The sequence below is a fragment of the Pseudopipra pipra genome, chromosome 1 (assembly GCF_036250125.1).
Source record: "Pseudopipra pipra isolate bDixPip1 chromosome 1, bDixPip1.hap1, whole genome shotgun sequence".
NCBI lineage: Eukaryota > Metazoa > Chordata > Aves > Passeriformes > Pipridae > Pseudopipra > Pseudopipra pipra.
The window spans coordinates 104450811-104466581 of record NC_087549.1 but is presented as its reverse complement, the minus strand read 5'-3'; the positions used below and the strand labels follow the sequence as shown (position 1 = coordinate 104466581).

At 36.5% G+C, this 15771-nt stretch overlaps 1 protein-coding gene across 1 annotated transcript in view; it reads right to left on the bottom strand.

Moving 5' to 3' along the window:
• The window catches only part of CNTNAP2 (contactin associated protein 2), a 1027914-nt gene that overhangs the window by 700590 nt on the left and 311553 nt on the right, over positions 1-15771 (bottom strand). The window contains exon 2 of the mRNA XM_064668935.1: positions 9523-9633. Within this exon, the coding sequence (XP_064525005.1) occupies positions 9523-9633 (111 nt within the window). The remainder of the gene's footprint in view (positions 1-9522; positions 9634-15771) is intronic.

The following is a 15771-nucleotide window of genomic DNA, read 5'->3' as shown; positions in this document are numbered from 1 at the left end:
AGTTTTAGAGCTCACTATTATTTTTTCTTTCCTCCCTCTCCATCTACATATGTATTGAATAATCCAATTAGGTATTCTGAACACTTTAATTAACAAATTAGTTATGAACTGGAAAAAACATGCTTTCTGTATCTGTCGGGCTATGGTAAACTAACATAAGCTAATAATGCTTTTTTTTCCAATGCGATTACTTGAGTTCCACTTTCTACTGACTTTGTTTCTTAGACTGTGTTTGGAATGAAAAAGGGTGATGTTCTTCTTTTTTAAAGTTATTTTTTCAATGCATCTGTCTGTCCTGGATGTACACTGGCACTTTTCTTTCCTCTTTTTGATGCTTCTTTTTCCTGTCCCTGCACAAAATTCACTATCTTCTTGCAACGAATTTTTTTTCCTACTGCCCTATATATTGATCTAGAAACTGAATTTGATCTATAATGTTCATGAGAAGGTTTTAAAAAATATACTGTATTGGATGTAGAATGTGTGTTTATCCAAAGCACATATTTACAGATAGAGAAGTGATTTTTATTTACTTATTAAAGGCAACCATATTTTAAGGATTTATAAATTTTTACTCAGCAAGAGCTCTCTTATAGACATTCAGAAGTTAAGTGGATGACACTACTCTTTCTTGTGATTGGTACTGTTCTACTCTATCCATTACTTCCATATGCTTTCCCACTTAGAAAAGACAGCATACCGTAAGCTGGGCAGTGAATTTACAAACCACTGACAGCTCCATAATAACTTTTTTCTGAGAGGGTTTTAATCAAAATATAATGGGTTATGTTGTTTATGGGTATTAGTTTTCTCAGAGGCATCTCTTGTCAACACAAGGATATTGCAGTATTTGAGGTGATGATAGTGTGCTAACTACTGCATAATAGCTCCATACTGCCCCTATTTGAACAGTGTTAGTTCAGAGGTAGCATCTCCTTCTTTGAGATTCATACCCAAACTAAATTCCTGGCAAGTCCTGTAAAGGGACAGACCCAGACAGCTCAGACAACCCAGGCGGATTCTAACCATCCCATTCACATTCACTTTCTCAAAATGAAAACTACATAAAATCCTTCTCATACTCCACTATAGAACAGTAATAAATAATTGAAGAAGTGATATTAGTTATGGTATTGGAGGTTTTAATAGCAATGCTAAAAAGAGCCTAGGCTAGGTGTCCCTAGAATTGTTCAAAGGCAACATGTTTTTTTGTATTGGTAGAGTCATTGCAGAACAGATCTGACTGACTTACTCGGAATGATTTGGGGAATAAAAGAATCATATCCCATTATAGATAAGTTGTTGCATCTTCCACACAGGAGGCAGAATTTAAAACTCCACTGAGGGAAAAAAAAAAAAACACCAACCCTGTCTCAATTACACCTATGCCAACACTTAAAATTTCTGATGCTTGTTTTATAGTCACATTAATAATTCTGATAACAGGCCAAGGTCAGCACGCTGATTAAAAGGTAACATGAAAGCCTAGATAGGAGTTACACAGTGGTGCTAAAAGGAGTGTTTTTTGAACATCATCTGCCCTACAGAAACTTTTATATTGCATTATCAGTTTTGTTGGCAGCATCAGATTCTCCACTAATACTGGACTTGAAACAGAACCCCTGGGTACCAAATTTCCTCTTTTTTATTCCACTGTGCAAAGATAATTTCCATATATCCAAAAACTCATTATGACCTTCATACTTTCACTGTCTGCTGGGATTATTTCTGAAGTTCTGAGACTCTGCTCAGTTTCAAGCAGCTTCCAATTATATTATATAACATTACATTATGTTGAAATAATGTAGAATTTCTTCCCTAAATTAAAATGGTATGAGGTGGATGATGGGCGGCATTAATTCTTGTACTAGTGAGAAGTGTAAGGTTCAATACCTTGGGAACCATTAAAAGGAAGATTGATAATGCACTATATCAAATGTGTGCTAAGAATCCTTCTCATGATGTGATGCAGTCCACTGATTCAATTGATGGCAGGTCATAAGATGTAATGGCAGACCTTATAACCTTGACATCACATATGAAAAAGCTACTAAGGATGGATTTTAAAAGGCTGTAGAACGAACTAATTCAAAACTCTCCTTTTCTCTGATGCCAATTTCTTTAGTAAGGTGGCAGCAATATGGACTACTTTTGCAGGAGATTAGGTATGATGAAAATGGAAGGAACTAAAATATTTTTAGCTAGTCTACTAACTAGATTTCAGTTAAAATCTATAGTGTCAATGACTTAATGGCATATATTTACATGCCAATGTGGATGACTCCTGTGTCAGTCATTTTGAAAAGTAATTTTTTTTTTCAAGGAAAATCCATCCCCATATTCTCCAAATATTACACTGGATCATTTAACACCCTTAGAAATGTTTGGCTTACATGGATGAAGAATGTAAGTTGATAATTGACAAAAAAATAAAAAATTTTTTTTTTAGAAGTCCGTTGAAAATAAAAACTTTTAGGATTTTACAGTACTCAACAATTTTATAATGTTTGCATATATATAGGCAAAAGTGACAGTGACAGGAGCAAAAAAGAGAAATATATGTTTCTCCTCTTCTGTGGTGCTTTGTTTTCTGATATAAGTTGCAGACATCTAAAAATAATCTGTACCTTTCTTATACTGGCACTGAACAACACACAAATTATTTTTTAAAATTAAAATAAAAATATGATAAATACTATAGTATAGTGTAGCACTAAGACTTAGTTGTTTAAACTGAAATATTATCTTACTATCAAAAGCATAGTTTGATAACAACTGGCTGCAACCAGCTTTGTCTGAACAGTTGCTAATTCAGCACTGTTTAGCTTTTTAAATCCAAGCCTTTGCCTACAAACTTTTAACTGAATTCAGGAGTCATCACACTCTACCTTCCCCAAACCTACTTTTACTATGAAATTCATTGCATCATTCCAGTCTCCACAGAAGTTTTGCCCCACAGGAAGCTTCAAAGGATCTTCATCCCCCTTTCTTTGCAGGCCTGACTGGAATAGCAGCAATTGCTTCGCCCAACACTAACTCTAGTTAAACCTGTTGATGAGTAGTAGAACAGGAAAGGAACCACCTTCCTTGTCTCACAAAGAGAAACAACAAAACAGTCTACAGTTTCTGGGGTCTTCCTGTTTCCTACTTCTTTCCGTGATTATAAAATGAAAGCATTTTTTTTCCTTTTCACAGCTGCTATAATTGAAAGTGCCCAGGAAAGCAGAAGAAGGAAAGCAACCCAGGCTTTGGGGATCCATGAATGAGAGAGCCAGTGTAAAATGCAGAACCTGCATTGTACCCCCAGGCCTTTGGCTCTCTGTAATTATGGAAACACAGATTCATAGTTGTAACTACTATATAAATCAAAGACTCTCACTCACTGACATAGAAACTGCGCCTTCACATTTTAATATGTATTGGTATGAATTTGCAAGAGACTAACAGACCTGCAGGTAACCACTGAATATTTGTTTCAACAGTCAGCAATTTTTCCTACAATGAAAAATAACCTCTACCCTCACAAAAAAAAAAAAAAAAAAAAAAAAAAAAAAGATCAGGATACTTCTCCTTATAGGAAAAGGGACAACACAGAAGAGTATGAACCACCAAGTAAAGTGATTTGGAGAGGTTAACTTTTCTAATCAAGTCTCTGTCCGTCAAATCTGCATTTTCTTTTAAATAGGTATAATACTAATCCATAAGTCATTTAAGGCTTATGAGGGTCTGAGTTGACAGATGTGGAAAATGTAAAATATACTCACAAACTGACAAAACCCACCCTACATATACCACTTGGAGGCTTCCGGATCAATGCCATTCCATGTGGATTTAATTCTGTTTGCTTAGATCACTAGTTATAGGATTTGTAAATAACGTGATATCAAACATTAGAAATAAATTCGTGAATGTTCCTACTTTTGAAGCCTCCTAAAAACTGTGAAAATATTAAACTCTTTGATGTGCATCCTTCCAATTGCAACATTTATAGCAGGAAACTGAACCAGAACTACAGTTACAACTCCACCCTTCTTCATAACATGGTGTGGCTGTGCAGTAAATCAGTGTCTTAATCAATGGAATAAAATATACTATCCATTCTGATAAACTGTTTTGCCAGTCTAGAGTGAAGTGCCATGAAAATGACAAAAATAATTGGGTTTGAGACTAGAATTTTCAAGTGCACATTTCTTTAATTTAAAGGGTCTGGGGCTAGAGGAGGGGGAGTTTTTTCCATTTAATGACTTGAGCACAGTGTGATTTAAATAGCATATTTGATTTGGGAATCTATTAGCTGATAATGACTCCTTGGAGAGAGAAAAAAATTGATTCCCTTATTACTGGTTTGATTAGCAATATCTGTAATTCCATGAAGTTATAAAACAGCTCACTATTAGAATGGAGCTATTTTCCATCACTTGTAGAAGCAGAAGCATAAACACAGAGATGGCCAAGTTTCTGTGTTAAACACACTCCTGAATTCTGCAATACTTTTACTGGCACTAGAACTAGGAAAACAATATTTGTTAATGTACATAAAGAAGTTTCAGTTTTGAAAAGTATGTATGCTAGGATCATAGCTATTAAGAGATGGACAACAATCTACAGAAGTTGCTATTTAAACAGAGATGCAACTACTATTTGACAAAGAGATGCAACTAAATTTCAAGGACCTTTTGATAGAGAAAATTAAGCAAATGTTTGATTAATGATGGCACTGATCCATATTGCTAAAGAAACATCATTAAAAAAAACCTGCACTATAGTGATTATTAGGGTATGAAAGGGGAGGTTAAACATAATTAAAGGGAATAATTAAATTCCAAATGTCTGATTTGCTTTTCACTTAGATTAGAATAAGTAGTCTAGTAAATTAAAAGAAGAAATACTAATCTAAAAGCAAAGTGAAGATCCTCCACACCAAGCTGATGCGAAACTGTATTTTATTAAAGTGATTTTAATAACTTTTATTATTTTAGGACAGGGATTAGAACAGAAATGAACATAACTATGGTCATACAACAGAATTCAACCCAAATGATGAACAGTGCTTTAGAATTGAAGCGCCCCCTAACTTCTCTTATCTGGACAATGAACAGTTGAACACATAAATTAAGGGACCCAACAGCCTATCAAAACACATGTTCAGACATACTACAACAAGCATGGAACAAAATACAGGGAACGCTGTAGTAAAAGCCTGTAACCAGCATAAAGCAGCATCTATTCTCATTCAGGAGCAACAAATCATGTTATCTACTAGTCTCCAGGCCTAAAAGCAAAGAAACTGCCACTGTTCCTATCAGGCAATAGGCTTTGAATCAGATCTGCAGGGCTGCAGGACTAGAGCTTGTCAGTCATATTTTCTCTAAGCTAGTCTTTGGCTTCTGGTTAGCTTGCTTAGTTACAGTAACAATTCTCTAACAACCAGGTAACACAGTCTAGTCTATTTTACTTTTAACTTAGCTGTGTGATTGCATGGGCTAGTGACTATTGTTATAACAATTTTTATATATGTCTGTACCTAAAGTAGCTATTCTGCAGAGAATGAACTGTTACTGTAGAATAAAAATGTAGTGCAGAAGACTACAATGATAGGGTGATAGCAGAGGTATTGAAAGCATAAACACAGGGTGGCACCAGAGGAAGCAGGGCTATAAGCACCTCACTAGGTCAATTGCTGCTCATGAAAAGAAAGTAGCTTTGGGACTTGGCTAACACAAATTTTAGAGAGTAAAAAAAAGACAATGATAAAGAGATCAAAGAACAGGAATTCTACACATGTAAACCACAAATACACAGAGAAGCTGTGAACCAATAAACCAAGATCAATGTCAGGGCCCTGAGAGTACCAACAGGCCATAATTGCCCATCCCAGTAGAGAACCCACTAACCTTGCCTGTGAGCCTGGGCCACGTCATAGGAATATCCATACCCGGACCCATCTCATGTTCTTCCCCACTTACAGATTTCGCTTCCTGGCTTGACATCAGACCCAGCTTATCCATTTGTGTGTGATAATCTCGAGACAACTGGCAGAACCTGCTTTGTGGTACCACCACTACTAACCCTGCTTGTGGACAGGGGATGGTGCCTCAGTGGCCATGACACCACCTGCACCAGGGTTTACCATGTTTACAGCTTGACCCCCATAATTGTGCAGCTCCCCTCACCCCATTAACTTCCAGCAGATCCAAAGTTATCATTGACAGAGAATCATAGAATAATGATATTAATGAAAAGAACCTTGAAAGGTCTCACAGGTACATATCTTTCCTGAACTGAGGACTCCAAAGTTGGACACAGAAATCTGGGTGGTTTCTCACAAGAGTGGAGAAGGGAGGTAAATCACCTCCCTTGATCTGCTGGCCATGTTTCTTTTGAAGCAGTCCAAGATACACTGGCATTCTGGGTTGAAAGCACACGCTGTCAGCCCATATCCAATATTTCATCCACCAATAAACTCAAAGTCCTTCTCTCCAAGGCTGCTCTCAACCCTTTCATCCCCCCACCTGTATTGATAACAGGTTTTGCACTGATCCAGGTGCAGCATCTTGCATGTGGCTTTGTTGAACCTCATAAAGTTCGCATGGAATCATTTCTTGAACCTGTCCAGGTCCCTCTGAATGGCATCCCTTCCCTCAGGCACATCACTCAGGTTGATGTCACATCCACAACCACACCACTCAGGTTGATGTTGTCAGGAAATTTGCTGAGGGTGCACTTAATCCCACTGTCTATGTCATTGATGAAAATATGAAACAGTACTGGTCCCAACATAGACACCTGTGGGACACCACTCGTCACTGATCTGCCATCCAGACATCAAACTGTTGACCACTGCTCTCTGGATGTGATCATCAAGCCAATTCTTTATCGACTGAATAGTTCACCTATCAAATCCATATCTTTCTTATTGAGAGAAAATTATGTAGTGGGGGACCATGTAAAAGGCTTTACAGAAGTCCAAATAAATGACACCTATAACCCTTCCCTTTTCTACTGGTGTAGTCACTCCATCATAGAAGGCCACTAGGTTGGTAAGGGAGGATTTGCCCTTGGTGAAGCTGTGCTGGCTGTCCCAAACCACCTCCCTGTCCTCCAGGTGCCTTAGCACGGCTTCTAGGAGGATCTGTTCCATGATCTTCCCAGGTACCGAGAGGGGGCTGGCAGGTCTTTAATTCCCAGCGTCCTGCTTTCTGCCCTTTTTAATAGTGGGTGCAATGTTTCACTTTTTCCAGTCACCTGGGACTTCACCTGACTGCTGTGATTTTCATATATGGAGAGTGGCTTGGCAACCACACCAGCTAATTCCCTCAGGACACTGGGATACATCTCATCAGGTCCCATAGACTTATGCCCATTTAAGTTTCTCAGATGGTCATGAACTTGATCTCCTACAGTGGTACGGACTTTGCTCCCCCAGCCCCTGCCTTGAGGTTCATCCACTTGAGAGGTGTGTGAAGAGAGATTGGCAATGAATACTGAGGCAAAAGAGTTATTGAGTACCTCATCTGTTGTTACCAATTTGCCAATTGTGTTCATCATGGGGCTACACTTTCTTTGATCTTCCTTTTCTGTCTGACATACCTGTAGAAGACTTTCTCATCAGTCTCTGTGTCCCTTGCCAAGTTCAGTTCCAGCCACGTTTCAGACTTCCTGTCTCCATCCCTATATAACTGCACAACTGGGCAATGACCCTATACTATTCCCCGGATACCCTGCTTCCACTTTCTGTGCATTTCCTTCTTCCCCTTTAATGTGACCAGCAGGTCTTGATTCATCCATCTGCATCCTCCTCCCAGTTAAGAGTCTAGGACACTGACAGTGCACCCTGGTCCCCACCCCAGATAGAGCCATCCACCATAAGACTTGGAGGAGTTGTGACGACAGGAGTGTAACACTGGATTTTTTGGGGGGTTGTTTGTTTGGTTTTTTTGTTTGTTTTTCTTTGCGCTTTTGTTTTTGTTTGTTTTTATTTTTTAATAATAGCTAGGCTGATAATTATTTTTGATTAAGATTAAAATTAGTCTAGCAGTAAATTCATGGCATTGCTCATAAGATGGGGATCTTTTGGCTCAGAAGTTGCACAAACTATTATAAAAAATGGGTGGAGAATATGGGAAGCCTAGGGTATAATTTTGATGCAAAAAATTCTGCTTTTAACCTCAGAAATATTCCACCATTTGGTAATATGCCAGATTTTGTTTACCACCCAAATCCAAAAGGCTGTAACTTTTGTTTCTATGGTGTTGGTTTGTTTGTTTGTTTTTTTAGGAGGCAGAACATGGTATCCAGGCAGAAGCAACACAATTCCTGCAGAAGCAGAAAAAGTGAGGCAGCAATGCAACTAAGCCAACCTTCTACAAGTCTGGTATTTTGCCATTCTTACACAATTTCAGGATTTAGAAGATAAGGGCACTATAATCCTTTGCTCTCTCTTCTTTATACTTATATTGAAATATTTTTAAATCTTAAGTTCATTAAGTCAACTTATTATACCTTTCACATGTATTTTGTGAGAAAGATAAAATTTGAGCACCGATTCACAAGAATGTGTGATATTTTGTATTTTAGAACTTTTAGATTGATACTATTTTGAAAAAAGTAAAACTAATAATATTCAGAATACTAATTTTCTGTTAATCTAAAATTTTATGCTTAAATGTATGGGAAATTAGGACAATATATAAACAGACACCTAGAAATATCAAGAAAAGCTATGAAAATTCCTATGGGTGAAGATAAAGTCTTGTGTTCAGACCGTGAAATAAATTTGCTGAGCCCTAAGGATATAATTAGACCAGGTAGGCCATCAAAGTTACACACCTATTCTTCCAACCCACAAGGCTGAGGTGGCTTTGTGACTTCTTATCAACATCTCATTACATTACAGAAATATGTGCAAAAGCCAAAGTTTCTGTGGTGCTAGAAAAAACCTGAATGACAGCAGTCATTTCTAAGGTGGGAACAAGTTAAATCAACAAAGCACCTCAAAGCTCTTTAGTTTTGCTTCAACAAATGTTCGTGTACCCGGTGAAGACAAGTATGCTCATTTAACTAAACTCAGTTATCCAGATGTACTGTATGACTCCATCCACATTAGGCATTTGGCCCACGCTGCTACGTGTTTACAGAAGTCCAAATAAATGACACCTATAACCCTTCCCTTTTCCACTGGTGTAGTCACTCCATCATAGAAGGCCACTAGGTTGGTAAGGGAGGATTTGCCCTTGGTGAAGCTGTGCTGGCTGTCCCAAACCACCTCCCTGTCCTCCAGGTGCCTTGGCATGGCTTCTAGGAGGATCTGTTCCATGATCTTCCCAGGCACCGAGGGGAGTGTAATTACTGTCCTATACAACAAAACAGAAATTCATTCTGCTCACAAACAGTCTGTCAGACAGCTAAAACTGTTAAAACAAAAGTAAGCAGTAGTATTCCACATAAAAAGCATTTTGGTATTAAAAATATCATTCATCATTTTTTGAAATATCTGAACATTATGTTGAGAGAGTCCCTTACCTCCTCTCTTGTTTAACTTGGCATAACCCGGCACATAGCTGCTTGTCATAGATGATGAACTGCTGAAGGAGGAATGGGGTAATGCTGAGACCAGAGGTTCATCGCACTTTTCTGAAACACAAGAAAACATATTCACTTTATGCTCTTAATTATTCATACATATTAAGTCGCAATGTGCTCTTTATTTATTTTTTTTGGGTGGTAACACAACCTTGTTATTTTTCACATGTGGCATGTGGAATGCATTTAGCTACATCCCAGCTCTGCAACCAACAAACCAAACAAAAACCCACCTCAAAACCCACAAGAAATCATACCCACAACTTGACATGAGGAAAAAAAAAAGGACTTCAACAAAGGACAAAATTAGATAATGGTAAAGCCTGACCATGGGCCATCACTCTCCTTAGGGATGCAACAGTTGAACCACAAAAAAAACCTGCCCTGATATACCTGGAATGTTTTTGGTGACATAATCTAGTGCTAAAGAAAAGAATTATCATGAAAGCTTTGTAAGAAGTAGATAAGATATAAATTTTCATTTATGTAAAAGAAGTGCTGACAAATTGATATTTAAAAAAAAGAAAATAAATTAGGGGACACTAATGAATCCCTATGAATTATCACATACAACAGATTCACGGAAAAAAAAACTATACTAACTAATCTCTATAATGCATTTGAACATTTTGCTTCCATTTTACTCAATTATAAAGAAGATTAACTTGGTATTAGCATGTAAGATGTAAAAAACCAAAATCAGTCTTTGGTTTTCTAATGAAGAAAAAAGTTTAAAAAAAATCTCCTGTTGTTGTATGATATAAATTAGAATGTAGAGATATGGGTTTGGATTTTTCAAATACTTAGTTAATGTACTATCCTTTGTTCTAGTTTTTGTAAGGCATTTCAACAGATGGGAGAAATATGTAGCTTAAATTACTCATTTACTTTACAGGTACAACTAAAAAAAGCCCTAGCCTACACCAGTAAGCTTGACTCATCTTTTTAAACACATGCATTGCAGCACAAGCTCTATTGCAAGTGGAAACACCCTCAATTTATGTATCTAGAAAGCGTTAGATCACCGTAGGTGGTCTAGACCATCACAGGTCTAAATACACATAAGGAGCATATTTAGTGATCAGCCACAACACACAGTTTTGGAACAATAACAAACCGGTGATTTGGCTGGACTGGATCATGTGAAGGTCAAAATAATCATACCTTCTAAAGAAGAACTTTATGAGGAAAAAAGGGATGTGAGTTAATCAAGTAATTTACAATGACATTCACTTAAAACGTGCAGTCTCATGTAATAAAAAATAAAATTACTTTCACAGCAATAGAAACTGAAGAACATAAATGCAGAAGAACATTAATTCAGGAGTCAGTACTTTGACATTTAACAAAATAAATAAGTTTCTTTTACAAACCTCTGAAGTAAAAAACGTTAAGGGGAAAAGTAGAATTTATACAAGCACAAGCATGAGTAAAGGGCATCTACTCTGCACTGAATTAAAGGACAATTCCAGAGACTTTTAAGTTCACTACCACACTATTTAATGATGGAGGTTTGACAAGGTTAGATAAATGGTTTCAAACATTGTTGTTTATACCACAAAACAGAAAGATCAAATCCCTTCTCCCTCTGCTTTGGCTGTGGCCAGACAGCACATCTGGTCAGAAGCCTGCAGCCAGGTGTTCCTCACATCACACCACTCAAGCAACACACCAGGGTTGCACACACCTCTCCCTAGAAGCAGGGATACGGGAGCAAAAGCCTACGTTTTAAGATCCTGGGTGCCAGGTTGCTATTATTTCAGTTAAAGTAGTAAAATGTTAGAGCTTAAGAGTAGCAGTGAGCAGCAGATTGCCCTGATTGCCAATTTTTGTCCTTGACATCATAATCACAGAAATACAGAACTATTTGACAAAGTTTTTCTCAAGTATTTCTTTATCTGCAGTCTATTTTCCGTAATTCATAAAATTATGTTTTCAGTTTAAAAACCGACAGCAAACTTCTTGTGCTGTCATGTCACTTAGTGCCACCTAGCTTGAGACTTAAAGGCATTTATCGTTAGTCCTATTGTCTAGGTAAAAATGGAATGAAACATTTATAAGCAAAACAACATATAATCAGAAGATTTTAAAAATACCCAACAAAATCTCTTTGTAATATTTTCCTGTGCTTTTATTGCATGATATTTAAAGGAAAAAAACATACTCTCATCAGTAAAGAGAGCTAAGGTTGAACATGTAGCTTTGTTCAGTTTCCTAGGGGGTTTTCAGTATATTTTTTTAACAAAATTGTTAGGTTTATACAATTTTATGCCACCCATAGCTTCAAACTGGGGTGAGGGGAAAAGTCTGCATCTTCATGGAAAAATATTAAAAAGACTTGGATACAAAAAATGGATGCTATTTATGCAATTTAATTTATAACTTAATAGAACGGGAAGCTATTGCTCACTATATTCTAAAAAATAAAAGAAAATAAAAATAAGAGTATAAAAGAAAATAAAGAAATAAAAGAGCTATCATAAATCATAACAAATAAACTTTTAAAAAGTTTTTTAAAATGTGCATACAATATATGCAACAAAAATAAAGACAGATTTTAGGCAATGTGCTCAGGAACAACAAGACAGCTGAAAGAAACCTCTTCAAATAGTGGAAGCTCATCAGAACTTCTAATCTTTTACTGAGTCCAGTAGCTACTGAATTTTGACAGCTTTTATATTGGTGTTACTATTGAAGACACGCAAAAGAAATATGGAAAAACATTTTTGGAAAGAGTACTAGTTTCTAAATCATCATTCCCCTGTATGGTCTACCTTGCACTAACTCATACTCTTGGATTCGAAAAAATACAGCAGAGAAGCTTTACTTAGTTAAATATATATATATATATATATATATATATATATATATATATATAAATCCCACAGGGAGTATCACTCTGTATTTGCCACTGTGGTCACAATTTTTGCAGACAGTTGTGAATATATTTAATATGGTGCACATGTGCTTTTGCAGTATTAAATCTGAACCATCTGATTTCTTAATTTGGTTGGGATCAACAATATTGGGGTGGGAGCTAGAAAAAACCAAAACATAATTGATATAGTTTTCCTTCACTACTGTTTAGAACTGTACTCCTTTCCTATACCTGTTTGGGACACCAACTAATAAGTTTAAAAATAAAACAAAAAACAAACCAAACCAACCAACCAAACAAACAAAAAAACCCCCACCACAAACCCCATCCCCGCTTTCTCATTTTTTAAAAACAGTAAACCTCCCAATCTTGTCTGCTCATTTAGGCTTCAAAAATATAGGAAATCCACCATAAATGTGTACGAATTATAGGGAAGAATTATATTTCAAATGAATAGACTTAAAAAAGATATTACATTTCTTTAATAACTCATGACTTTAGGTGCAACAGAACAAAAGTTAGAAGACTGCTTACATAAGCTAATATTTCTAGCCCTATATAAAAGCTGCACTAAATATATTGCACTCTTTAAACTTCCTTCAGAACATGAAATACTGTTATGCTACAGATTTAAGAGAAAAAAAATCCTTGGGAACCTTTGGTTCTTTCAGCAGTTTTAGTTATTTCCTGTGGAATCCAATTTTTTACTTACTAAAACCAGAATCATATATACCTTCCTGTTACTGAGATGTAATAGCTTTCCCATATAAGTCAATGCACTGTGCCCTGTTAATCAATTACAGAGCACACTTTCCTGTCAGCATCGTAGCAGCAAAGAAATAAACTCTCCTCTATACCATTTTTCTCAGTGATATATTAACATCCCAGCCAGCTTAAGTCCATTTAAATGTTAACTTTTTGAAGCAAAAGACAATTCCCCTCCACCCTATTCTGTTTAGATCAAAGGAGCTGCTAGCTTTGTCATAGGTATGATGACATTTGCTACTCTGACTTCCCTATTGAGAGGGAAATAACAGCATATGTCCAACAGAAACAAGTTTCCTTGAGATACAATAATTAGATCAATGGAAGGAAGGTCACCTAATGTCATTAAATACAAATGCAAAACATCTGCAATCCACAATCTGTTAACTCCTCAAGACTTAATGATCATTGAAGCAAAAGAGTGCTGTGGCTTGCTCTGTTCTTACATGTTTTCTCAGGTACCCAGCTGTTGGAAACCAGGTAGCAAGTGAGATGGATCTCTTGTCCTTTGAAGTGCAGCCTCTCATATTTCTGGTGTTCACGCTCAACCAAACCAGGAAAGGGATATGTGCCCTTTCCTGTTTTACAGTCTATTTATAGCTTATTTTTATAGTCTAACCATCTGGATAAACTAAAAACGGGCTGTCTCCTACTTTGCCTGCAATTGCTTTAATTCCCACTTAGTTAGTCCATGAACTATTTGGGGAATAGAGACCATGATTTTTGAAAGGACAGATGTTGATTGTAGCACAAAGCAGACCATATACACACAAACTCTCTTTTTAACCCCATAGGTTGTTAAAGCTTAATCCTCACTATACCAGCAACTTCAGTGATTTTTGATGGGCAAAGCAGAGTAAAAAACCTCAATGCTTCACTGCACAGAAGTTTGTTCAAATCCCTAGCATCCTGATCAATAAACAGGTCACCTGTAAAGCTGCTGACATCTCCTATCAAAGCAGTCTGAGTAGATGAAAAAGACAATCTGCAGTTGTATCTAGCAGTAGGTTTGAATGCATATAAACAACTATATATCTAAAAATATTAAGAAATGGGAACATTATACATTCATAGTCACAGGTGGTTTTTATTAATAATTTGAAGCTACATCAGAGGATCTCTCAGAAGCTCTTGCAAAGATTCTGTCAGCAAAGTAAAAAGAGACCTGTGCAACAGTGGTCCTAAAAAAGAAAAATACTTGGATACTGATAGATTTCATCACATATAAGTGATCATGACTTATTAAGTAAGCATTTCAATAACAAAGGCTTTTACTTCATTTTGGTCCAGCATGCACAGAGCAATATAACTTTAAAAAAACCCAAGCCTTAAATCCACAAACCCACCCCACCTGCTTTAAAATCTTCAGTCAAGATTTCATACGAAATGATAATCTAGGATAATAATTTTGTGAGGATGGTTCTAAGATGCAAACGTGCCGCCAATAACAACTTTACTAAAATAAAGCTCCATATGTGTATGTCAGAAATTAAGAACTTGAAAGCTGATCAAATTAGAGTCAAAAGGGCAAATGACTGCAATATCAATATTGTGTTCTGATTCCAAGGTAGCCGCAATGAATTGCTAGCAGAATATGAAACAGATGAGTCAATCTGTAGTAGCATTGAAAAAATATCTTAGCCAAGAAATATAGAAAGCCCTGGCTTTCTAACAAAAATCTTAACCATTTCTCTTTTATACTATACATATTTAAATATGTTTTAAATATATTTAAAATACAAACCACTAAAACTTAACTATTAACAGTATATCCAACTCTTTAATTATACAAGAATGCCTATCAAGTATAGGGGGAAAAAAGTTAAAAGCTATTTTAATCTCTACTTGTAATGCAAAAGACTCCTGTTTTAAATATGAATTCTAATATAAATGTTGGGGAGCAAGGGATACAATCATATCATCTGGGTTTAATTTGTACTGTGTGCTAAATGTTAGTTATCCTAAACACATTTGTCTCCTCAAATTGAATATGTAATTTCTCTGTAGCGTGCTGAGGAGAAAGAATAAGCCACCAAGCACTTCTGAAAAGCAGTCATGAGATTGCAAGGGCACTCTAGAATGTGGATAAATACATATGGGAATTGGCATATCTCCAATGACAACCAACAGGAATATTAATGTGGCTGGTTTGAATTGCAGTGTTTTTGTATGCTGAGACAGCCTTACTTTTCATATTGCATAGGCGGGTTTTATAATCCGAAATGAATGATAAAATCCACCAAGTTTAATTCACAAGACTGTGTCCCCCCAGAGTAGGAATAAATAAGCATAAGTTGCTAGAACATTTCACACAGTGTTTCAAATGAACTTTTAAAATGATGCTAAGCAAAAAGTGGGAGATACCTCAAAGCAGCTCATTGTCAATGAAAACCCCTTTAAAAATCGAACTTAGAAGCAGGTGTTATTGAGGACGGCCTGTCACAGGTTAATTTCAATGACAAGAAATGCAACCTTGGCACTGTGTCACAAGCCTGTTGCTCAGTAGGATACACCTCTATCCAAACTTCAGATCATGAATGACAGGA